The 24,851-nt window shown below is 48.7% G+C and overlaps 1 protein-coding gene across 3 annotated transcripts in view; it reads left to right on the forward strand.

Annotated features, from left to right (window-relative positions):
- Positions 1–24,851, forward strand: part of LOC138278707 (CD5 antigen-like) — a 450,781-nt gene that overhangs the window by 297,538 nt on the left and 128,392 nt on the right. For all 3 annotated transcript variants that reach the window (XM_069219285.1, XM_069219288.1, XM_069219287.1), the window contains one exon: positions 18,470–18,502. In XM_069219285.1, the coding sequence (XP_069075386.1) occupies positions 18,470–18,502 (33 nt within the window). The remainder of the gene's footprint in view (positions 1–18,469; positions 18,503–24,851) is intronic.

Genomic DNA, 24,851 nt, shown 5'->3' on the forward strand with positions numbered 1-24,851 from the left:
TACTGGCCCTAAGCAGGTGGTGGTATCACCTAGCTTACCTGTAGACTGTCTCTTAGGTAATGACCTAGAGGCCTCAGGTTGGGCTGATGTAGAGTTTTATGCCCATGCAGCCATGCTGGGCATCCCTGAGGAATTGTTCCCTCTCATTTCAAGTGAAATGAAAAAGCAAAGGAGAGAAGGCCTGAAAACTCAGGATCCCTCTCCATCAACAGGTAAAAAGGGTATCACAGTATCCCCTAACCACCCTACCATTCAGGATACCATTCCTGTGGTGGAAGAAACCTCTCCTGGGGTGGCACCTGTTCCAAGGGAATCATCAGCTGGCAAAGCTGGACTCCCTGAGGTGGAAGTACCTCTCTGTGGGATAACTAACATTGGTGAGAAAAACAGCACCATTTTAGTTAACATGGAGCATCCCTCCAACCCTCCCAGAGAAACTTTAGTCCAGAGACCCTGTACTGCCTCACAACACTTAGGACAGCATCCCTGCCCTAGTGTGGAGCTCATAGGACAGCATCCCTGCCCTGCTCCAACTCAAGAGAAACAGCATCCCTGTTCTCTCTTCCAGCCAAATGGACAAAGTTTTTGCCCAGCTATGGCTTTACTGAGACAGCATCCCTGTCTGGCATTTCCATCATTACAAATAGGTTCAGTGGATAATTCCCACTGCTCTAAACTAAAACTTACTGATAGAAACTCTGAAAATACATCTTCACATTGTTGGTTAGCTACAAAACTTCAAACAGGGTGGTTTACATCCCCACAGGGAAGTAACCATGTAGTGGATGATAAAGGGAGTAACCAGTCTATTGCAGAGCTACTCTCTACTTATCACCACTTAGACAATAAAGTCTCAACTGGCCAAGGTTAGCCTTATTGTCCTTCGTTTGGGGGGGGTTGTGTGAGAAGGTAGCCTCTTTCTAGCCTTGTTACCCCCACTTTTGGCCTGTTTGTGAGTGTATGTCAGGGTGTTTGTCACTGTTTTCACTGTCTCACTGGGATCCTGATAGCCAGGCCTCAGTGCTCATAGTGAAAACACTATGTTTTCAGTATGTTTGTTATGTGTCACTGGGATCCTGCTGGTCAGGACCCCAGTGCTCATAAGTTTGTGGCCTATATGTATGTGTCACTGGGACCCTGTCACACAGGACCCCAGTGCTCATAGGTGTGCATGTATATGTTCCCTGTGTGGTGCCTAACTGTCTCACTGAGGCTCTGCTAACCAGACCCTCAGTGGTTATGCTCTCTCATTACTTCCAAATTGTCACTGACAGGCTAGTGACCATTTTTACCAATTTACATTGGCTTACTGGAACACCCTTATAATTCCCTAGTATATGGTACTGAGGTACCCAGGGTATAGGGGTTCCAGGAGATCCCTATGGGCTGCAGCATTTCTTTTGCCACCCATAGGGAGCTCTGACAATTCTTACACAGGCCTGCCACTGCAGCCTGAGTGAAATAACGTCCACGTTATTTCACAGCCATTTTACACTGCACTTAAGTAACTTATAAGTCACCTATATGTCTAACCTTTACCTGGTAAAGGTTAGGTGCAAAGTTACTTAGTGTGAGGGCACCCTGGCACTAGCCAAGGTGCCCCCACATTGTTCAGAGCCAATTCCCTGAACTTTGTGAGTGCGGGGACACCATTACACGCGTGCACTACATATAGGTCACTACCTATATGTAGCTTCACCATGGTAACTCCGAATATGGCCATGTAACATGTCTATGATCATGGAATTGCCCCCTCTATGCCATCCTGGCATTGTTGGTACAATTCCATGATCCCAGTGGTCTGTAGCACAGACCCTGGTACTGCCAGACTGCCCTTCCTGGGGTTTCACTGCAGCAGCTGCTGCTGCCAACCCCTCAGACAGGCATCTGCCCTCCTGGGGTCCAGCCAGGCCTGGCCCAGGATGGCAGAACAAAGAACTTCCTCTGAGAGAGGGTGTGACACCCTCTCCCTTTGGAAAATGGTGTGAAGGCAGGGGAGGAGTAGCCTCCCCCAGCCTCTGGAAATGCTTTCTTGGGCACAGATGTGCCCAATTCTGCATAAGCCAGTCTACACCGGTTCAGGGACCCCTTAGCCCCTGCTCTGGCGCGAAACTGGACAAAGGAAAGGGGAGTGACCACTCCCCTGACCTGCACCTCCCCTGGGAGGTGTCCAGAGCTCCTCCAGTGTGCTCCAGACCTCTGCCATCTTGGAAACAGAGGTGCTGCTGGCACACTGGACTGCTCTGAGTGGCCAGTGCCACCAGGTGACGTCAGAGACTCCTTGTGATAGGCTCCTTCAGGTGTTAGTAGCCTCTCCTCTCTCCTAGGTAGCCAAACCCTCTTTTCTGGCTATTTAGGGTCTCTGTCTCTGGGGAAACTTCAGATAACGAATGCATGAGCTCAGCCGAGTTCCTCTGCATCTCCCTCTTCACCTTCTGATAAGGAATCAACTGCTGACCGCGCTGGAAGCCTGCAAACCTGCAACATAGTAGCAAAGACGACTACTGCAACTCTGTAACGCTGATCCTGCCGCCTTCTCGACTGTTTTCCTGCTTGTGCATGCTGTGGGGGTAGCCTGCCTCCTCTCTGCACCAGAAGCTCCGAAGAAATCTCCCGTGGGTCGACGGAATCTTCCCCCTGCAACCGCAGGCACCAAAAAGCTGCATTACCGGTCCCTTGGGTCTCCTCTCAGCACGACGAGCGAGGTCCCTCGAATCCAGCGACACCGTCCAAGTGACCCCCACAGTCCAGTGACTCTTCAGCCCAAGTTTGGTGGAGGTAAGTCCTTGCCTCACCTCGCTGGGCTGCATTGCTGGGAACCGCGACTTTGCAAGCTACTCCGGCCCCTGTGCACTTCCGGCGGAAATCCTTCGTGCACAGCCAAGCCTGGGTCCACGGCACTCTAACCTGCATTGCACGACTTTCTAAGTTGGTCTCCGGCGACGTGGGACTCCTTTGTGCAACTTCGGCGAGCACCGTTTCACGCATCCTCGTAGTGCCTGTTGCTGGCACTTCTGCGGGTGCTACCTGCTTCAGTGAGGGCTCTTTGTCTTGCTCGACGTCCCCTCTCTCTGCAGGTCCAATTTGCGACCTCCTGATCCCTCCTGGGCCCCAGCAGCGTCCAAAAATGCCAAACGCACGATTTGCGTGTAGCAAGGCTTGTTAGCGTCCGTCCGGCGGGAAAACACTTCTGCACGACTCTCCAAGGCGTGGGGGATCCATCCTCCAAAGGGGAAGTCTCTAGCCCTTGTCGTTCCTGCAGTATTCACAGTTCTTCAGCCTAGTAAGAGCTTCTTTGCACCAACCGCTGGCATTTCTTGGGCATCTGCCCATCACCGACTTGCTTGTGACTTTTGGACTTGGTCCCCTTGTTCCACAGGTACCCTCAGTCAGGAATCCATCGTTGTTGCATTGCTGATTTGTGTTTTCCTTGCATTTTCCCTCTAACACGACTTTTTTGTCCTTAGGGGAACTTTAGTGCACTTTGCACTCACTTTTCAGGGTCTTGGGGAGGGTTATTTTTCTAACTCTCACTATTTTCTAATAGTCCCAGCGACCCTCTACAAGGTCACATAGGTTTGGGGTCCATTCGTGGTTCGCATTCCACTTTTGGAGTATATGGTTTGTGTTGCCCCTATCCCTATGTTTCCCCATTGCATCCTAATGTAACTATACATTGTTTGCACTGTTTTCTAAGACTATACTGCATATTTTTGCTATTGTGTATATATATCTTGTGTATATTTCCTATCCTCTCACTGAGGGTACACTCTAAGATACTTTGGCATATTGTCATAAAAATAAAGTACCTTTATTTTTAGTATAACTGTGTATTGTGTTTTCTTATGATATTGTGCATATGACACTAAGTGGTACTGTAGTAGCTTCACACGTCTCCTAGTTCAGCCTAAGCTGCTCTGCTAAGCTACCATTATCTATCAGCCTAAGCTGCTAGACACCCTATACACTAATAAGGGATAACTGGGCCTGGTGCAAGGTGCAAGTACCCCTTGGTACTCACTACAAGCCAGTCCAGCCTCCTACAGTTATTGGCATCACTTTCTCTAACAATAAGGAGCCTACCCTTCTCAGTGAAAGATAGCCACAATATAGCAGCCCACTGCCTTTGAGGGACCCCCTGTACCATACAGGCCTCCTCAAGTGCAGCAAACCACTTGTTGATGTCATCCCCCTCCTTGTAAGGGGGGACTATCTTGTGCAGATTCCTGGAATCATGCTCTCTAACAGGATTACTATCAGGAATACTGCTGCTGCCACCATGGGGTCCAAACCCCAATCTCTGTCTCTCCTTCTCCAGGTCTACGGATTCCCTATCTAAGGCCAGCTGTTGCTGTTTAAGCTTCAGTCTGGTCTCTTCAACCCTCAACATTTTGAGTTCCCTTTCTAACATGTTGTCTTCAGGGTGGGTGGGTTGGCAATGCTTGGACACAGAAGATAAATTGGAAACAACAGAGGGGAATCTGTCCCTAAATGACTGAACCCTAGCAACTTGGCCTCGAGGAGTAAAGACTTCCCTACTGTGATGGGAACCTCCATTACTACCAACATTCCTGGGTGTCTTGTTAGAGGGCAAATCCTCATCAGAACCCTCCCTACCTCCCTCAGAAGATCCCCTGAGTCAGATTGGGAACCTTCTATTAACCTTTCATTTGATGTGCCTGCTTGGGACTCATCATTCACAATAAGCATGTTAAATAGAAATTCTTTGGTAGGGTTCTTTCCTATCACTAAACCTCTCTATCTAAGCAGAGACTCCTTAGGCTCTTATAATTCAAATTTTCATAAGTAGTATTGACCATTTTAAGACTAGAATCTTCAGTAGACATGATAGTAAAAGGTTTAGAAATAGTGAGAAGGAAGAAAAAGTTTCAGAACTTTTTAAACAACAGAGAAAATAACTTTTTCTAACTTTTAGAAACCTTTTAGAGGTTTTAGAATACTTTTCAGAACTTTGTAAAAAGTTTAAGAGGAGAAAAGCAAAACCTTTTGGTTAGGTGTACATACACTGAACTGTTTTGTATATTATTCTCTTATGAAAAGTACACAATGACAAAGTGATAAGTAGTTACAAATACTTATCCCACCGCTGCACATCCAATGTAGGAGGCTGGCCTGGCTTGTAGTGGGTACCAGAGGTACTTACACCTTGTGCCAGGTCCAGTTATCCCTTATTAGTATAGAAGAGGTGTTTCTAGCAGCTTAGACTAATAGAAGGTAGCTTTGGCAAAGCAGCTTAGGCTGAACTAGGAGACATGTAAAGCTCCTACTATACCACTGGTGTCATATGCACAATATCATAAGAAAACACAATACACAGAAGTACTAAAAATAAAGGTACTTTCTTTTTATGACAATATGCCAAAAGTATCTCAGTGAGTACCCTCAGTATGAGGATAAGTTATATACACAAGATATATGTACACAAACCAAACTTAGGTAAGTAATAGCAAGAAAAGTAATGCAAACAGTGTAAAATTTCAGTAGATTGCAATAGGAGCACATAGGTATGGGGCAACACAAACCATATACTCCAAAAGTGGAATGCGAACCACGAATGGACCCCAAACCTATAGGAGCTTGTAGAGGGTCGCTGGGACTGTAAGAAAACAGTGAGGGTTAGAAAAATAGCCCACCTCAAGACCCTGAAAGGTAGGTGTAAAGTGCACCTACTACCCCCAGAGAGCACAGAAGTTGTGATAGGGGGATTCTGCAGGAAGAACAAACACCAGCAATGCAACAACAGTGGATTTCCGGACCTGAGTACCTGTAAGACAAGGGGACCAGGTCCAATAGTCGCTACAGTGTCGAGAGTGGGCAGGAGCCCAGGAAGCTGCCACTGGATGGAAGAAGCTTAGAGTTCTGCAAGAAAGAAGAGAGCTAGGGACTTCTCCTTTGGAGGACGGATGTCCCACGTCGCAATGAAGCTTGCAGAGGTGTTCCCATGCAGAAAGACCGCAAACAAGCCTTGCTAGCTGCAAGGGTCGCGGTAGAGGTTTGTGGGTGCTGCTGTGGCCCAGGAGGGACCAGGATGTCACCACTTATAGGAGGAGACAGAGGGGGCAACCAGCAACCCAGGGAGTCCTCACAGAAGCAGGCAGCACCCGCAAAAGTATCTGAACAGGCACTTGGAAGGAATGTGAACCGGAGTCCATGCAAAGTCACAAAAGGGAGTCCCACGATGCTGGAGGACAACTCATAAGGTTGTGCACTGCAGGAAGGAGTGTCGGGGTCCCAGACTTGGCCGTGCACGAAGGAAATCCTGGAAGAGTGCACGTGAGCCGGAGCAGCTGCAAATCACGCGGTACCCAGCAATGCAGCCTAGCGTGGGGAGGCAAGACTTACCTCCACCAACCTTGGACTGAAGAGTCACTGGACTGTGGGAGTCACTTGGACAGAGTTGCTGAGTTCCAGAGACCACGCTCATCAGGCTGAGAGGGGACCCAGAGGACCAGTGATGCAGTCTTTTGGTGCCTGCATTAGCAGGGGGAAGATTCCGTCGACCCACTGGAGATTTCTTCAGAGCTCCTGGTGCAGGGAGGAGGCAGGCTACCCCCAGAGCATGCACCACCTGGAAACAGTCGAGAAAGCCGACAGGATGAGGCGATACAAGGTTGCTAGTAGTCATCTTGCTACTTTGTTGCGGTTTTGCAGGCGTCCTGAGCAGTTAGCGGTCGATCCTTTGGCAGAAGGTGAAGAGAGAGATGCAGAAGAACTCTGATGAGCTCTTGCATTCGTTATCTAAAGAATTCCCCAAAGCAGAGACCTTAAATAGCCAGAAAAGGAGGTTTGGCTACCAAGGAAGGAGGATTGGCTACCAAGAGAGGTAAGAGCCTATCAGAAGGAGCTTCTGACGTCACCTTCTGGCACTGGCCACTCAGAGCAGTCCAGTGTGCCACAAACACCTCTGTTTCCAAGATGGCAGAAGTCTGGGACACACTGGAGGAGCTCTGGACACCTCACCTGGGAGGTGCAGGTCAGGGGAGTGGTCACTCCCCTTTCCTTTGCCCAGTTTCGCACCAGAGCAGGGCTGGGGGATCCCTAAACCGGTGTAGACTGGCTTATGCAGAGATGGGAACCATCTGTGCCCATCAAAGCATTTCCAGAGGCTGGGGGAGGCTACTCCTCCCCAGCCCTGACACCTATTTCCAAAGGGAGAGGGTGTTACACCCTCTCTCAGAGGAAATCCTATGTTCTGCCTTCCTGGGCCAGGGCTGCCTGGACCACAGGAGGGCAGAAACCTGTCTGAGGGGTTGGCAGCAGCAGCAGCTGCACTGGAGACCCCGGAAAGGCAGTTTGGCAGTACCCGAGTACTATGCTAGGGACCCCGGGGATCATGGAATTGTCCCCCCAATGCCAGAATGGCATTGGGGTGACAATTCCATGATCTTAGACATGTTACATGGCCATGTTCGGAGTTACCATTGTGATGCTATACATAGGTAGTGACCTATGTATAGTGCACGCGTGTAATGGTGTCCCCGCACTCACAAAGTCCGGGGAATTTGCCCTAAACGATGTGGGGGCACCTTGGCTAGTGCCAGGGTGCCCACACACTAAGTAACTTTGCACCTAACCTTCACCAGGTGAAGGTTAGACATATAGGTGACTTATAAGTTACTTAAGTGCAGTGGTAAATGGCTGTGAAATAACGTGGACATTATTTCACGCAGGCTGCGATGGCAGGCCTGTGTAAGAATTGTCCGAGCTCCCTATGGATGGCAAAAGAAATGCTACAGCCCATAGGGATCTCCTGGAACCCCAATACCCTGGGTACCTCAGTACCATATACTAGGGAATTATATGAGTGTACCAGTATGCCAATGTGAATTGGTAAATTTAGTCACTAGCCTGTTAGGGACAAATTTGGAAAGCAGAGAGAGCATAACCACTGAGGTTCTGGTTAGCAGAGCCTCAGTGAGACAGTTAGGCATCACACAGGGAACACATACAGGGCACATACTTATGAGCACTGGGGCCAGGAAACGTGTTTAATCACTTATGTACTTTGTATGTTGGTTAGCCTGTTGGATGCCAAACCCATCCTTCCTGTGGTCTCCCCTTGGGACTTCTTAGACACTCTGGTGGTGAGCAATTAATCTGAAGCCCTAGCTAACTCCCTGGGGCCAGAGAACATGGGCCGCAGCAAACACTTAAGCAAACCTGCAAAAAATATTCCAGATCTGCCCTTTAATTAACAGGTTTTTTAGACCATTTTGTAATCTTTAATTAGGCCATGGAATCCCTTTATAATAGTATTTACAAAAATATCCCAGGTCAGGGCAGATTGACCTGAGACGCCTCTGTTTTCTGCACGTTCTTCAAGGAGTTATCCCAGACCTTTGGATTATAACATCCTTAACCTTTGAGTCCAGTGAGAGGAGCCCAGGTTTTAAGATACATATTACACATGTAGGGAACCCCTCTCCACTACCACCCCAGTGTTCTCAGTCTTCATTATACAAGGTGCAGCTAAATTAATATATCTATTCTCTTGCCGCTATCATCTGAAATGCCCAATTCATTAGGTAGATAACGTCAAGTGTTAAAGGTGTTTGAAGCACAACTCACCCGGCTTGAAAAACCTGTACTGAGGTCATCCAATACTCTGGGTCAAGTTTTCACATGACTTGCATCTGTACAGTCTCCTCTCCTCCATTACTAGGCCTATCTGCTTGTACACCTCAGCTCTCTGCCTGTCTGCGCAGGTCAGGCAAGATTGGAAACACCTCTTATGTCTCTCAGCCTCCTCTCATCTATTTTCATTCTTTTAAATTCTGGTTCAATGGGAGCACGTTTTTTTATTTATTTCTGCTTACATTCATTGCACCAGACCTGATCTCAGCATCTGTCCGACCTGTCAGCAGCGTTTAATGCTTTTGAACTGCAGGTCTTACTTGACAAAGCCCCCTAAGATTTTCAGTCTGTACTAGAGACACTAGGAGTACTAAAGAGCCAAGATGACATTTCTGTCCACTAACATTCCAAAAAACTAACCAATAATATCTTACTATGATGTCAACTAACAACTACCACATGCTAAGACTCTGTATTAATGTGACAGCTAATCTGCAAGTCTGCAAACAGGTAATGTTAAACTCAACCTAAAAATGATTCAGTCCTTATAGAACGAGTGGACCTTGAGGCCTATAGCAAGTTGTGGCTCAACAATAAGAGTTAAGAAGACTCCTTTCCTTGTTTTGAATCTAATGCTAAAGTTCAAGGCTTTGTCATTGAGCTTTGTCCTAAAAGACCATGGTGGTCATTACAACCCTGGCAGACGGTGTTAAAGCAGCGGAAATACCGCAAACAGGCCGGCGGACAAAAAAAGGGAATTATGACCCTGGCGGAAACCGCCAACAAAGACAGCCACTTTAACACTTCGCCCGCCACGGCGGTACAGACAAGCAGCGCGGCGGTAACCGCCAACAGACAGGCGGAAGACAATGTACCGCCCACAGTATTACAACCCGCCAATCCGCCACCTTTTCCGGGGCGGATTCACCGTGGATAAAAACACGGCGGAAACAGCTTTTGCTATGGGAAAACGCTCACCTGAACATATCCCACGAGGAACGAGGAATCCATGGAGCCGGAACTACAAATACTCCCTGCCCTTGTGTTTCTGCTCCTCTACGACCAACAGCTACGTAGGCGCCGCAGACAACGGTGAGTACTGCACCTACGACAGGGGGGAGGGGGGAGACAAAAGTTAGGGGGACACCCACCAAACACCCCCACCCTCACATATTACAACATACACACCAATGCATTCACAAAAATCACAGTAACAACCCACAATCCCCCCGGAAGAATGAATACACAAAGCGAAAATCGGTCAAACAATGTAATGCGCCAATATACATGTCATACAAAAATATACAGATATATATATGAACATCAGTCATAATTATATACAATAAGAGAAGTAGTGCATTTATGTACATAACAATGTCCGTGCACCATCAGTCCAAAAATGCATGGGCGAGGCCAACAAACGATACCTGACCACAATCGGAGAGAACACTGCTGGGGCATCAGATGGAAATACTACAGGCACCTCAGGGGGAAGGGAAGGGGGGACACCTCAGTCGGATGACTGCAAAGCCAGATCCACGACGGGGCTCCATGCCCATTTATGCCCTCCTGGGGAGTGCAAAGCCACAGTCTCTCAAGTCTCTACAGTGGGTGGTTTGCCCACTGTGCAGTCCTGGGGAGTGCAAAGCCACAGTCTCACAAGTCTATACAGTGGGTTGTTTGCCCACTGTGCCATCCTGGGGAGTGCAAAGCCACAGTCTCACAAGTCTATACAGTGGGTGGTTTGCCCACTGTACCATCCTGGGGAGTGCAAAGCCACAGTCTCACAAGTCTATACAGTGGGTGGGTTGCCCATTGTGCCATCCTGGGGAGTGCAAAGCCCCAGTCTCTCAAGTCTATACACTGGGTGGTTTGCCCACTGTGCCATCCTGGGAGTGCAAAGCCACAGTCTCTCAAGTTGATGCAGGTCTCTACTGGTACTGGGGGGGACTGGTGCCCAGACTGGATGAGTCTCCCCGTGAAAGGTCGTGTCCTGTCACTGTCCCAGCTGCACATGGGATAAGGATGCCTGATGTGGCGGTCCATTCATTCCTACCCGGGCCATTGCCCTGTTCAGCGGTGCTTTGCCATGGCAGTCTTTGCCCTGTTCAGCGGTGCTTTGACATGGGGGACTTTGCCCTGTTCAGCGGTGCTTTGACATGGCGGTTCAGGACTGTTCAGCGGTGCTTTGCCATGGCTGTCTTTGCCCTGTTCAGCGGTGCTTTGACATGGCGGTTCAGGACTGTTCAGCGGTGCTTTGACATGGCGGTGTTTGCCCTGTTCAGCGGTGCTTAGCCATGGCAGTTCTGATAAGGACATTGGTGTGTGGCATGACGTTCTCTACACTGGACATTGGTGTGTGGCATGACATCTTCTACACTGGACATTAGTGTGTCGCATGACGTTTCATCATTGCCCAGCGGGGCTGTGGCAGCCGGGGCCCTCCAGGGCACTGACTCCGGGGGTGGTCTCTGGACCAGTGACGATACTTGGGCCCTCCTGGGCTGTGACTCTGGCGGTGGTCTCCTGACCAGTGACGATACTTGGGCCCTCCTGGGCTATGACTCCGGCGGTGGCGGTGGTCTCCTGACCAGTGACGATACTTGGGCCCTCCTGGGATGTGACTCTGGCGGTGGTCTCCTGACCAGTGATGATACTTGGGCCCTCCTGGGCTGTGACTCTGGCGGTGGTCTCTGGACCAGTAACGACAGTGCTGGCGGTTGTGTCTCGACCGCCGGAAATGATGGCGCACTTTTCCGCCGTGACACTCACAACAGGCTGGGCAGACTTCCTCTGGCCCTTCCCCACCTTTGGTGGAGACACAGCTGACTCTCCAATCCCCTTGGAACCCATGTCAGTTGTTTTCCCACCAGGAGTCTTAACACGGTCCCGTTGTCCACTCTCCAATTTTAGAGCCTTTACAGGGGGTGGGCTGCCAGTGCCTTGGCTCCGGGTCCTACTGCCTGCCCTGGTGGCCGGTGCACTCCAAAAACCTTGAACAGGCACCACTGGTATTGGAGGCTTTTTGACTGAGGCGCTACGACGGGACTGATGAATTGGAGGGGGTGGGGTGGGGGCAAAAAAGGTCAACTTTACAGAGGGACTGTTTCTGATGAACACTGGGATGGGTAGTTGGAGGGGGTCTAGGAGTGGAGGAAGAGGAGGTGGTTGTAGGAGGTGTCACTTTAGGTGTTTTGGGTGCAGGTGCAGGTACTGGAGGCTGTTGTGAGGTGGATGGATGTTGGGTGAGTGATTGCCGGCGTTTGTGTACTTTGGGAGGGGGCGTCACAGACACACTGGGAGAGGACACAGGGGACGTTTAAATGGCAGTGGAGGTGGTGAGTGCAGGTGAGCGGCGTGTGGTGCTGGGTGTCCTGGTGCGATTCATGGTGCCTGTAGATGTGGTGCATGCAGGTGTGTGTGTAGAAGACACTGGGAGGGAGGAGGGAGAAGAGGAGGAGGGGGACACACTGGAGGCAGTGGGTGTTGTTGTGTCTGTATGTGGGTGAGGCTTGCGTGAGTGCTTGTGGTGTGTGTGGTGCCTATGTTTGCTTGAGCTACTTGTGTGTGTTGACTTGTGTGCATGCTGGTCTGTAGGTGTGCTTGGGATGGGCTGGGGTACAGGAGATTGGGTCTGGGTGGAGGAAGTTGGAGGGGGGAGGCTAGACACAGGGACAATTGCTGCCATCAGTGCTGAGGCCAAAGATTGCAGGGTTCACTGAAGGACAGCCTGACCAGAATGAATGCCCTCCAGGAATGCATTACCATGTTGCAACTCCCGTTCTACACCCTGGATGGCATTCACAATGGTAGACTGCCCAACAGTGAGTGACCTGAGGAGGTCAAAGGCCTCCTCACTGAGGGCAGCAGGGGTGACTGGGGCAGGGCCTGAGGTGCCTGGGGCGAAGGTGATGCCCACCCTCCAGGGTGAGCGGGCACGGGCGAATGCTGAGGGGCTGCTGGGAGGGCGGTGCTGGTAGGGGAGGTGGCCGCTGTGCCTGTAGAGGTGGGGGGCACAGATGGTGCCGCCACCGCAAGGGAGCCCGCATCGTCGAACGAGTCTGTGTCGCTGCTTGGTGATCCGGTGGCCGACGTGAAGCTCCCCTCGCCCTCCGTCCCACTGGTGCATTCAGAGTCCGTGGTGTGGCCCTCCATGGCCATGTGGGATGCAGCTCCCTCGTGCTCCGGTGCCACTCTACCTCCGCCTGTTGATGCTGATGTACAAAAGGACAGGGAGAGCAGAAAAAGGGGGGGAGACAGAAGAAAGAGGGTTTTAGTGCATGGCATACCGCTACCGTTGGCAGACAAGACAAACGCAGATGCCCCCTGCATTACGCTGGGCTCCTGCCCTCTGCACATGCAATTTCTGGGATATGGCCTATATGGCAATGGTGGACATCGGCGCACATGGATGCCACAGGGGCAACTATACCTCGACTTGGCACTCTGCTGAGGTGGGGTAGAGTGCCACATAGCCTACATTACGGAGGGGCCTTGCCTACCGAACTCGCCCTGGCCTAGGGACACCCACAGCCCACCTCCCCCACCCAGACACCTCCACTGCACGCAAAGTCCGCAGAATGAGGTTGTACTCACCCCCTCGTGTCTGCTGTGATGCCCTCCAGCACCCATCCAACTCCGGGTAGGCCACCGCCAGGATCCGGAACATCAGGGGGGTCATGGTGCGACAGGCACCCCTCCCACGTTGGGAGGCCATCCCCAGCTGAGCCTCAGCCGTCTTCTTGCTGCAGCGGCGAATGTCCTCCCATCTCTTACGGCAGTGGGTGCCCCGTCTTTGGTGGGCCCCCAGGGTCCGGACCTCCTTGGCGATGGCACGCCAAATGTCCCTCTTCTGGTGGGCGCTGACCTACATGACATGCACAAGGAAAGAGGAACAGTCATTACCAACTGCACCGTCATTGTGAGTGGCCCCCTCCCTACTCTGGCCATGTGGCCCATTCATTCCCATGCATTCATGTTCTATGAACTCTGTCCCCTTCCCTCTTCCATCCAGCCCTCTCCACCCAGGCGTAGCCCATACAACGTGCTCCCTGTGTACTAACCTGTTGGTCTGGAGGACCGTAGAGTAGCGTGTACTGGGGGAGGACCCCGTCTACCAGTTTCTCCAACTCCTGTGCAGTGAAGGCAGGGGCCCTTTCCCCATACACAGCAGCCATCGTCGCTTCCGGACCGAGGTCACAGCAGCACTTGCAGTGTAGGTCCTCTCCTGTCAAAGGTCAGGTATCTAGTGATTGAAGAGATAGAAAATGGCGGTGACGTCCGCGGCAGTGCGCATCATCACCGCCAGCGCACCTGTTCATTGGCTCCCGGGACCCATAGGGTCCAATGTTAACCAATGCAGCATTGCGCTGCGCTCTACGACCGCCTACCGCGACGGTGTGTAACGCCCGCGCTGTTACCCCACAATCCTATTGTCCCAGTTTAGAGGTCAGGCAGCCGCCATTTCAGGGGACCACATGGCTTCATTTACTACTGCATCACACATAGCTAGGCCTACACTCAACACACATACAGGAAGGGTTTTGTGAGTGGTGTAGTCTTGTGTGTGACTGTGGGTACATACCTGGATGAATAATGACTGGTTCTTCGCTGTTGTCCTTCGTAGGCACCGTCTGCTGGGACATATGAGAAGATGGCGGAATCCTCCGGTGTACCGACCGCTGGTGGACCTGTTGACAATGGAAGAGCGACATGTCATCGTAACCTACCGGTTTGACCGTGCCACAATCCAGGAACTATGTACCCAGTTGGAGCCAGACCTGATGTCAACAATCCGCCATCCCACTGGAATCCCCCCTGACGTGCAGGTGCTGTCAGTGCTCCACTTCCTTGCAAGTGGGTCGTTTCAGACAACTGTGGCCATGGCATCAGGGATGTCCCAGCCTATGTTTTCCAACGTGTTGTTCAGAGTGTTGTCTGCCCTGCTGAAACACGTAAGGAGATACGTCATTTTCCCTGAGGTGGAGGATTTGCCTACAGTGAAAGGTGACTTCTATGCCCTTGGACATATCCCCAACGTCATAGGTGCTATTGATGGTATCCATGTAGCTCTGGTCCCCCCCCACAGGAGTGAACAGGTGTACAGGAACCGGAAGAGTTATCATTCGATGAATGTCCAGATGGTCTGTTTGGCAGACCAGTACATCTCGCAGGTAAATGCTATGTTCCCTGGCTCAGTGCATGACGCCTACATCCTGCGGAATAGCAGCATCCCTGATATGATGGGTCACCTCCAGAGGCACCGTGTATGGCTATTGGGGGACTCTGGTTACCCCAACCTTTCGTGGCTATTGACCCCAGTGAGGAATCCCAGGACCAGGGCAGAGGAACGGTACAATGAGGCCCATGGGCGGACTAGGAGGGTGATCGAACGCACCTTCGGCCTCCTGAAGGCCAGGTTCAGGTGCCTCCATATGACAGGTGGATCCCTATTCTAATCACCGAAGAAGGTGTGCGACATCATCATCGCCTGCTCCATGCTCCATAATTTGGCTTTGCGACGCCAGGTGCCTTTTCTGCAGGAGGATGATCCAGATGCCGGTGTTGTAGCAGCTGTGGAGCCTGTGGACAGTGATGAGGATGAAGCTGATGAAGAAGACAACGACAACAGGGAGTCAGTCATACAGCAATATTTCCAGTGAGACACAGGTGAGAACATTTTCATTTTTAGCATTACATTAACTTTCACAGGTCTACCTCTATCCTGTTTTTCGATTTAAGTCACTATTTGGTAACTGAGTTGTACCCTTCCATTACGGTTTCACAGGTGTGGTTACCTACGTGTCAACTGCTTGTATGCTTCAAGGGCTTGTGATGTGTGACATAGGAATGTTAGCTTTAGAATGGTACACCCATTATGACACTGTTATTGATAATACATTTTTACTAAATCACAGACTGACTCCAGATTGTTTTGTGTTTCAAGGGTGTTTATTGAAGTGCTCAGAAATGGGAGGGGGTTGTAAAATGGTAATGGGTGATGGTAGAGGAATGTCCATGGCAGAGTCCAGTCTATTAGTCTCACAGGTGCGCTGCCCATCTGGGCATAGGAAGTGGAGCTGGGGCAGTTTAATTATGGACAGGGTAACAAAGTGAGACAGTGGGAGGACAATCAGGGTGGTCTCATTTCCTGGCGGAGGTCTTGCCATCTTGCTCTGTCCTGTTCCTGGATCTCAGGGACCGCTTGCGTGGTGGTTGTCCGTCTGCAGGGGGTGGGATGCTGGTGTGTTGGTCCTGTGGCGGGGCGTCCTGTCCACTAGCGCCGGCGGAGGTGGTGGGCATTTCATCGTCCTGGCCAGTGTCAGGGGCCCCTTGGAGTGCCACTGTGTCCCTCAAGGTCTGCTGTATGTCCTTCAGCACCCCTACGATGGTGCCCAAGGCGGAGCTGATGGTCCTGAGCTCCTCCCTGAACCCCAAATACAGTTCGTCCTGCAGGCGCAGGGTCTCCTGCAACTTGGCTAGGACCGTCGCCATTGTCTCCTGGGAGTGGTGGTATGCTCCCATGATGGAGGATAGGGCCTCGTGGAGAGTGGGTTCCCTTGGCCTGTCCGCCCCCTGTCGCACAGCAGCCCTCCCAGTTCCCCTGTGTTCCTGTGCTACCGTCCCCTGGACCGTGTGCCCAATACCACTGCCCCCAGGTCCCTGTTGTTGTTGGGGTGGTGGGTTACCCTGGGTGCCCTGTAGTGGTGGACACACCGCTGATTGACCTGTCCTGGGTAGGGAGGTTTGGGCCCGCTGGGTGGGTGCTGTGCTGGTGTTCCCAGAGGGTGGAAGGTCGGTGTTGGGCTGTGCCTGTTGAAGGGGAACCGACTGTCCCGAGGCCCACGATGGTCCGGGCTGGTCATCAGGATCCAGTAGGGCAGAGCTGCTCTCGTCACTGTGGGCCTCTTCTGGGGGTGGAGTGGTGTTGTCTGGACCCTCTGGTGTGGTGACGGTCCTTCGGGTTCCTGCAGGGGCATAAGCAAGCATTCCTGTGTGTGGGTTTGTGTGGTGATGGTTGGGGGGGTGTTATGGGTATGTGCAGTGGGCATGCTTTAGTGAGGGGTGTCCATGCTTAGTTGTGTCATGCAGGGCTTGGTGTTGGGATGGGTGGTTTGTGTCATGGGTACATTAGTGAGAAGTTGTAGTGATGGGGGGGTTGAGGGAGGGGGTGTGTGATAGCATGCAGGTAGGGTGGGGGATATGATAGTTAAGAATTGACTTACCAGTGTCCCATCCTCCACCGACTCCTGCGAGGCCCTCAGGATGCAAGATGGTCAAGACTTGCTCCTCCCATGTTGTTAGTTGTTGGGAGGAGGTGGGGATCCGCTGCCAGTCCGCTGTACCGCGATGTTGTGCCTGGAGACCATTGAACGCACCTTCCCCCGTAGGTCGTTCCACCTCTTCCTGATGTCCTCTCTATTTCTTGGGTGCTGTCCCACGGCGTTGACCCTGTCCACGATTCTTCGCCATAACTCCATCTTCCTGGCTATTGATGTGTGCTGTACCTGTGAGCCAAATAACTGTGGCTCTACCCGGACTATTTCCTCCACCATGACACTGAGCTCCTCCTCGGAGAAGCGGGGGTGTCTTTGGCGTGGCATCGGGTGGTGTGGGTGATGTGTGGGGTGGTGTATGTGGTGGTGGTTGGGGTGAGTGTAGTGGTGTGTGGTGTTTTGTGCGTGGATGTTGTGTGGGTGATGGTGTTGTGTGCCTCTGTGTAGTGGGGTTGTCTATTCTGTGCTCTCTCTCTGTCGCCTTTGTGTCTAATTTTTGGTCGTAGGGGTTTGTGGGTGATGTGGGTGTGTGTTTTATATTGTATTTGGTGTGTGGGAGTGTTGTTTGTATGTGTATCAGGTGTGTGTATTTTGAATAGTCCAATGTGGCGGTGTTTTGGAGATGTGTGTGTAATTTGAGCGCGGAGGTCTGTACCGTCAATGGTATACCGCGGTTGAAAGACCGTCGCGTGGATTCGTGGGTCGTAATAGCATGGGCGTGTTTCTGTTGCCGTGAAGGTGGAGGATTTGTTTCAGCCAGTTTATCACTGACTTTTGGTGTGGCGGTGTTGTGTGGGTGTCTGAATTTCGGCGGATTCCGAGCTGTGTGTCATAATAGCTGTGGCGGAATGCCGCCGCCGCGGCGGTGTATTGGCGGTCTTCTGCACGGCGGTAAGCGCCTTTTACCGCCAATGTTGTAATGACCCCCTATATCAAGAAAAGGCCAAAGAGCATGATTCCAGCCCACATTCCTCTGAAAAATCCAGCCTTTCTTCTCTTCCTCAAATGTTCTAATCCACATTCGAGGTCCTCACATTATCATACATGGACGGGTGTATCACAGTACTTGTTAGTCTTCCAGAGTCCAAGAACAAAACTTTCCTCAGTCAGTATCTCAAATATTGTTTAACAAATAGACTTTGAGAACAACTCCACTTCAATGGAAGAACTGCATTGGGTCCCTCTCCCTGATAGAATCCATTTCACAGCCTGTTGTGTGATCTACAAGACACTCCACCCAAGTAAACCTGGCTATCTTGCCTCTAGCTCTGCGTTTCCTGTTTCGTATGCACTAACAGGAGCACATTCATGGCCGGACAGGAAATCCCAAAACCTTAGAGAGAACACCTATATCAACATACCTCTGTACATAGTCTTAGACTCTGGAACAAGCTCCTTTTGATCCTCAAACATACTCGCTTGGTGGTGCAATCCAGGGAAGGTATCAGCACAGACTGTATGCCTGTATCCTCTACACCTCACCACACTGTGAGGCTGTTTCTGATCTAGTCTGCATTTGTACACATTTATTATGCAGATTTCTATTTTTATTTATAACAAATATCAATGATCTTATCTTAATTTTTTTCTCTTTATAGAGAAGCGGAAACTGCATCCACAGAGATACAAAGGTAAATGCATATTGAACAATGTATGCAGACATTTACAGTTGTTAGTGTTATAGCATATATTTGAATTAATGGTTGTATACTTTTTCACTTATATATCTTAGTATACGTTTGATCATACTACTGCAGTACTAAACTGTGCTATGCGCTTACCTTGTGTCGCTACCCACATGCCCTTAGCACGTAGCCATGATTCTGAGTAAACCGTGGTGTAAGTGCTTCCACTAGATGTCAAATAGCTGCTTTGTAGCTCCACCAGATTGCTTAAGACCAGTTAGGAACCAGGGCCCAGATTTACTAACAGTTGGTGCAGCTCACAACAGCAAGACAACTTGCTGAGCTGCAACAAATGGAGAGATCAGGAATGTGGCATATTTACTAAAATGTGGCGCCTTCCTGCTCTCTTTCTCTGCACCCTGGGTCACTGAGTGCTGCCTAGCACCATCGCAGGCACCTTTGTGCCACGGTGCCTGTGTTATGGGCAGGATTGTTTTTGTGCAGGATAGAACACCTTCCTGCACAAAAACAATCCTCTGAGGTTTTTTCCTCTTTATACGTGTGCTGCAGAATGCCGCACACGTATAAAGAGGAAATAACAAGTATAAATAAACATATTTGTCCTTGTTACACCGCTGTTGGGATGATGTACTATGTGGGCGCATTCCCAGGTTTACTATTCATAGTATATCTGGGACTGCGGCAAAACCCATGGGTGGGTGTGTGGGAATGCTCTCACTCCACTTATGGAACGACTTCCAGATAGAGTTACACAATGCAGCCAAGTTGGAGGGTGACCACCCTACGGCTCACAGGTCTAACACTTATAGAGCCAAAAATCTGTCTGACAGATTACAAGAAATATATTCAAAAGACAAGACTGAAATATAGTAGGCTATGATCTGGCAGGATGGTTGCTTGATTTTTCATATGAAGGATTTGCCACCGAACATATTCAACAATGCTTTCCATAACTGGAGTATAACTACATTATCATAAGTGATAGTTGACACACAGTGAATATTGTGGATGGGCAAGAATTGACTGAAGCTCAACGGTGTTAAGACGGAGGTTCTGATTTTTAGGAGCCAACCAACTACTTGGAATAGCAACTGGTGGCCAAATATGCTGGGCACTCTACCCGCTCCAACGGACTCAATGAAAAATCTAAGAGTAATCCTGGATAGTGAGTTATTACTAGACCTCGAGGTTAATCACACAGTCGGTCTCCAAAGGACTACTCAACCTTCATGGCTTCCGTGAAAAAGTGCATTATGTTTAAGGCACTTTGTATCGTTCATAAAGCTCTGTATAAAGTGAATCCCTACGGAATCAAAACCATGTTTTAGCTACTGAATTGTACTTCTTTACAGGAAACATGGAAAGGTTTCAAAAATAGTGATCATTTAGAAGTGGTAAAACAAAAATAAAAGTTGAAAGGAGGTCTGTGATTTGATAAGTACAGCAGTATGAGTTAGAGCCAAGTGGGAAGGGTAGGTATTACTGGTACTTTTCTACTGAGAGTAGAGGAGGGTTTGCAAATTTCTGACTTCCGATTTGTAGTGGAAAAGAGATATTAACAGATATTAAAAGAAAGGTTTGATAACAGCAAAGAGCTTTTTCGGGTATGTGAATTAGGTTGTACTATAAAAATGTATATTTAAAAAAAATCTATCAGTGTTTATAAGCTGAAAGAAAATGTGTAGCTTCTAGACACTACAGTAAAAAGCAAAATTGAAGAAAATGTGTAGCTTCTAGATACTGCAGTAAAAAGCAAAATAGAAGGGAGGATAGATGAGAATATAAAAAAAAAGATAGTGAGTAGCAAAGGAAGAAGAGGAATTGCTTTTCTGAAAAGATACTTATTTTAGTAAGGAATTATGAATGAATGTGTTTGAAATTAGATTTGGGTATTTGCTTATGGTATGCCATTTATTAGTATGTCATTTGCACTCTATCACACAGTCAGGCAGGCACTTACATACCCAGTTACTCTCCTAAAAAAGCAGTTATGTACCTACCAGTCATATAGACAAATAGTCACTGAAACACTCAGTCACTGTTCTGCCTTCCTCCTTATCTCGTATCAGAGCTTACAGAACATATCAAGAATGCACTTCTGAGTTCAAAGAAGACCTTTATTGTTGTTAATTCTTCCCCATCCACAAGTTCGTGAGAGACGAATTAATAGATTTCAAGCACACGTTCAAATGAGTAAAAGTATCGCAGCAATGAAAACAAAATATATCGCAGTACTTCTCAGTTGCAATGTACACAGCAGGTTAGATATTTAATGCAAAGCAAAACAAATATTTCACCGTGTGAGAAACTATTTACAGCTTCATCTTTCTGGGGTCTGCAAGTTGATGACTCCGGTCAACTGCGAGAAAGAGATTATCTACCCACACGGGAGACTGGCAACTGGCACCAAGTTCCAGCCTGAAGTCAAGCAGATTTGAATCTAAATCTCTGAAGCCCGAGTCATCCTTACAAAAGCGTGCCTCTCCTCTCAGACTCGGGAAAACTACGCAAGCCTTTGGAGACTGGCCAGATCTCCTAGACTTCTCCTCTTCACAAGCCTGAGCAGAAAGGAAAACACCAAATGTACTCTCTCTTATCAGGTCTAGTCTGCTGTGCGAAGAAAACAGCTTGGTTCATCTTGTGGAAAAACACAGCTTGGAAAAATACAGCTTGGATTCTCAACTGCAATGTCTAACTCCACGTTAAAGGCAATAGGCAGCTAACCTAAATATCAAATGTAATGTCTAATGTCATGTCAAAGCCAATAGGCAGCTGGGCTGAATACAAAATGTAATGTCTAATTTCATGTCAAAGCCAATAGGCAGCTGAGCTGAATACAAAATGTAATGTCTAATGGCATGTAAAAGCCAATAGGCAGCTGAGCTGCATACAAATAGTAATGTATAATATCATGTCAAAGCCAATAGGCAGCTAAACTGAATACAGCATGTCAAAGCCAATAGGAAGAATACAGAATGTAATGGCTAATGCAATGTCAAAGCCAATAGGCGGCTAAACTGAATACAGCATGTAATGGCTAATGCAATGTCAAAGCCAATAGGCGGCTGAACTGAATACAAAATGTAATGGCTAATGCCATGTCAAAGCCAATAGGCGGCTAGGCTGAACAAAACATACAATGTGCTACTGGTGAACATTGAGCAACTAATATGCGCAGTGGTGAAACACAAAGTCATTGGTCAAACGAATTTTAATAGCATCACAGTCACACACCCATAAAACCATTCACACACTCATTTACTCACCTATACATTCACTTACTTAGTCATGCACATCTACTCTCACACCTATACAGCCTATACCTATACAGCCATTCATGCACCCACCACTCAGACAGTCAGTAACACATGCGCTTATACATCCATACACCGGTTATACATCCAGTCACCTGGCGAAACAGGCACTCACATACCTATTTACAAAACCATACAGCCACTCATACACCCAGACAGCAACAGATACACTTATACATCCACTCACTCACCCATACATCACTTGTATATCCACCACTAACAGAGACACTTACTCATACAGCCACTATGAGTCACACTGTCACTCACATAATCACTCACACAATAACTAACACACTCAGTCACACACCCACACAGCTATTTACACATCCAGTGACACAACCATAGAGTCACTGATACACTTACCACATGTCCACTCAACCACTGACACACCCAGTCACCCTCCTGTACAGCCACTCACATACACATTTATACACCTATACTTGAACACTTACATAGCCTGTTGTACACTGACATAACCACTTATGTAGCTACTCATTTGCTTATAGCATGTAATGTAACAGTATGCAATATAAAGGTAAATGTATTCTATATTTGCTTTTCAGATATATACTTGTGTTTAAAGATAAATTGAATGTGGAAGAGTGAGGTGAAAAAAAATAAACATTACGCTTGTTGACAGTATCCATAAACCGGGGAACAGATTACATTTTTAGTGCAGCTGGCATATGGCATCTGCTATAATGAGTGACCATGTCTTCCAGTTTTGGTGAAACGACGGGGGTGGTAACCATCTGGTTAAGATGTAAGGGTCCCACAGATGGTCCAGCTGTTCATGATGACGCACACATTCCCTCTCTCTTATCATGTTGTGATATGTCCTTATGTGTATGGTTTTCAGGTGTTTCCAAATAGTGGATGTGCCATGTGAATACTTCTTCACCATACCTCTTGACAGTTTTTTGCTGCATATATTGCATTGGACACATTTTAGATATAACTTTCTTTGGTCCTGAAGGAATGGAGAAATATTTTCAAAAGTTAGAGGAATTCTTTGAGATGGTAAACCTTCTTCTTCTTTGTCCTGCTCTTATCCTTCTCTTCTATCTTCAGAAGAAGACATCCAAACTGGTGGTCTGATGGTCGGACCGTCAAAATCCTAATCGGCCCCCTATTTTATCCAATGATAAGTTAATTTTTGGTCCATTCTTGGAATTGGGGCAGATTTGTGGTGGCATTGCAGCAGATCCATGGATTCATAAAATGAAAACAAAAAAGAGAAAAACGTGCTGCATTGCATTTATATAAAGATTACATAAGTTACCCTACGTTGTTTTTTTAATTGTTACTTTTAAAATATATTACAAGAATAGGTGTGTCAATAAAATGTATTTATAAACTTGTGAAAATATATATTACTCAATTTAATGTATGGGTGAAATTGTACCACAATTTGTATTAAAAAAACCTTAGAAATTCACTGAAAAAAACAAAGGTTACAGGGATGTTGTAGTTAGCAAATAGAATTTGATAAATCTTAGAAATTCACTGAAAAACCAAAGGTTACAAGGACGTTATAGTTGGGAAATAGAATTAATCCCTTGTATGCCAGGGACATAACGGTTATGTCCTGGCACTGATCCACGAGGGAAGCGCTAGCGGTCCCCCCATGAGTCACTCACCCTCACCGGGAATGGCAGTGGAAGACCTTCCACTGCCACCCCGACGCCCCTCCTCAGCGATCTGATGACGTCAGTGAGCTCACAGCGCGCCAACATCATCAGATGCTCCCGGGGACCTGCTAGAAGCATTTGCTTCCAGCGCATCGAAGAGAATGGACTCTTTAGAGGTGAGTCCTTCTCCTGGTGTGGTTGGTGGGGGGAGAACAGACAAAGGGGGAAAGGAGAGAGTTTTTCCTTTCCCCCTGTGGTTGTTTCAAATGGATTCCTGCTCCACAATCGCAGGCTAGGCCCACGATCGTGGAGCTGGAATCCACCTACTAGACACCAGGGATTTTTTTTGTTTATATAGGGGAGCTACCCCTTAGGCAAGGGTTGCTCCCCTGGGGGCCGTACAAGATCCATGTTTCGCCCCCCCCCGGGCGTTAGATCGGCTGTTTTTTCAGCCGATCTGTTCCCCCCCGGGGATCGAAACCCACTAGACACCAGGGATTGTTTATAATTTTATTTTTTGGGCAGCAGCCCCTTGGACAAGGAATAACGTACAGGTTGGAGGCGGACCTAAATAATGACGCTAAGCGCCATTCTTTAACGCCTGGGTCAGACCAGGCGTTAAGGTCCAGGTAGGCCCATTTCCAGGGTAAAACACCATGGAATGGGCACAAAGATGCCAACCCCCACCCCCAGCAACACCACCAGTCACACCCTAGGCACACCACAGGAGGAGGGAGCCCATTCCAGGTAAGTTTCAGGTAAGTTTTTTTTTTTGGGGTTGTGCCTGGCACTGGGTATTTGGGCATGCCTTGGGGACACTGGTCCTTTGGGGTGGGCATTGGGGCAGTGGGTATATTAAGCAGCTTCTGTGTCAAAAAATGACGCTAGATTGATTTTCGGCAATATTTTTGCTGCAAACCAGTCTAGTGTCATTTTTCCCCCGCTAACGCCATCTTCCCTAACACCATTCAGGACCGGCTAGCGTCATTTTCTTTGATGCTAGCCAGTCCTTAGCGCCATTGTGCATCATTTGATAAATATGGCACATGGATGGCGTTAGGGAATGGCGTTAGCTCACGCTAAAAATAATTACGCACAACTGCCTTAGTGCAATTGTGCGTCATTTTTCATAAATATGGGCCCATGTTTATTACCTATTTTACACAGTGCTGGTTGTTGGTGGCACATTTATCAAGTTACTTTTCGTAGAAAGGATCATGGCTAGCTGCAGAGTGACCGCTCAGCAGGTTGTTGGTGTGCTTTTTGAGTCGTCTTCTGACCATGATTATGAGACTGACTCTGCATCTGAGGCAGCGGAGGAGGTGCAAGATTCTGGCAGTGAATTTTCTGTCAGAGAGGAATCATCTGATGATGAAGCCACTCACAGTG

Source organism: Pleurodeles waltl, unplaced genomic scaffold (genome assembly GCF_031143425.1).
Source record: "Pleurodeles waltl isolate 20211129_DDA unplaced genomic scaffold, aPleWal1.hap1.20221129 scaffold_54, whole genome shotgun sequence".
Classification (NCBI taxonomy): Eukaryota; Metazoa; Chordata; class Amphibia; order Caudata; family Salamandridae; genus Pleurodeles; species Pleurodeles waltl.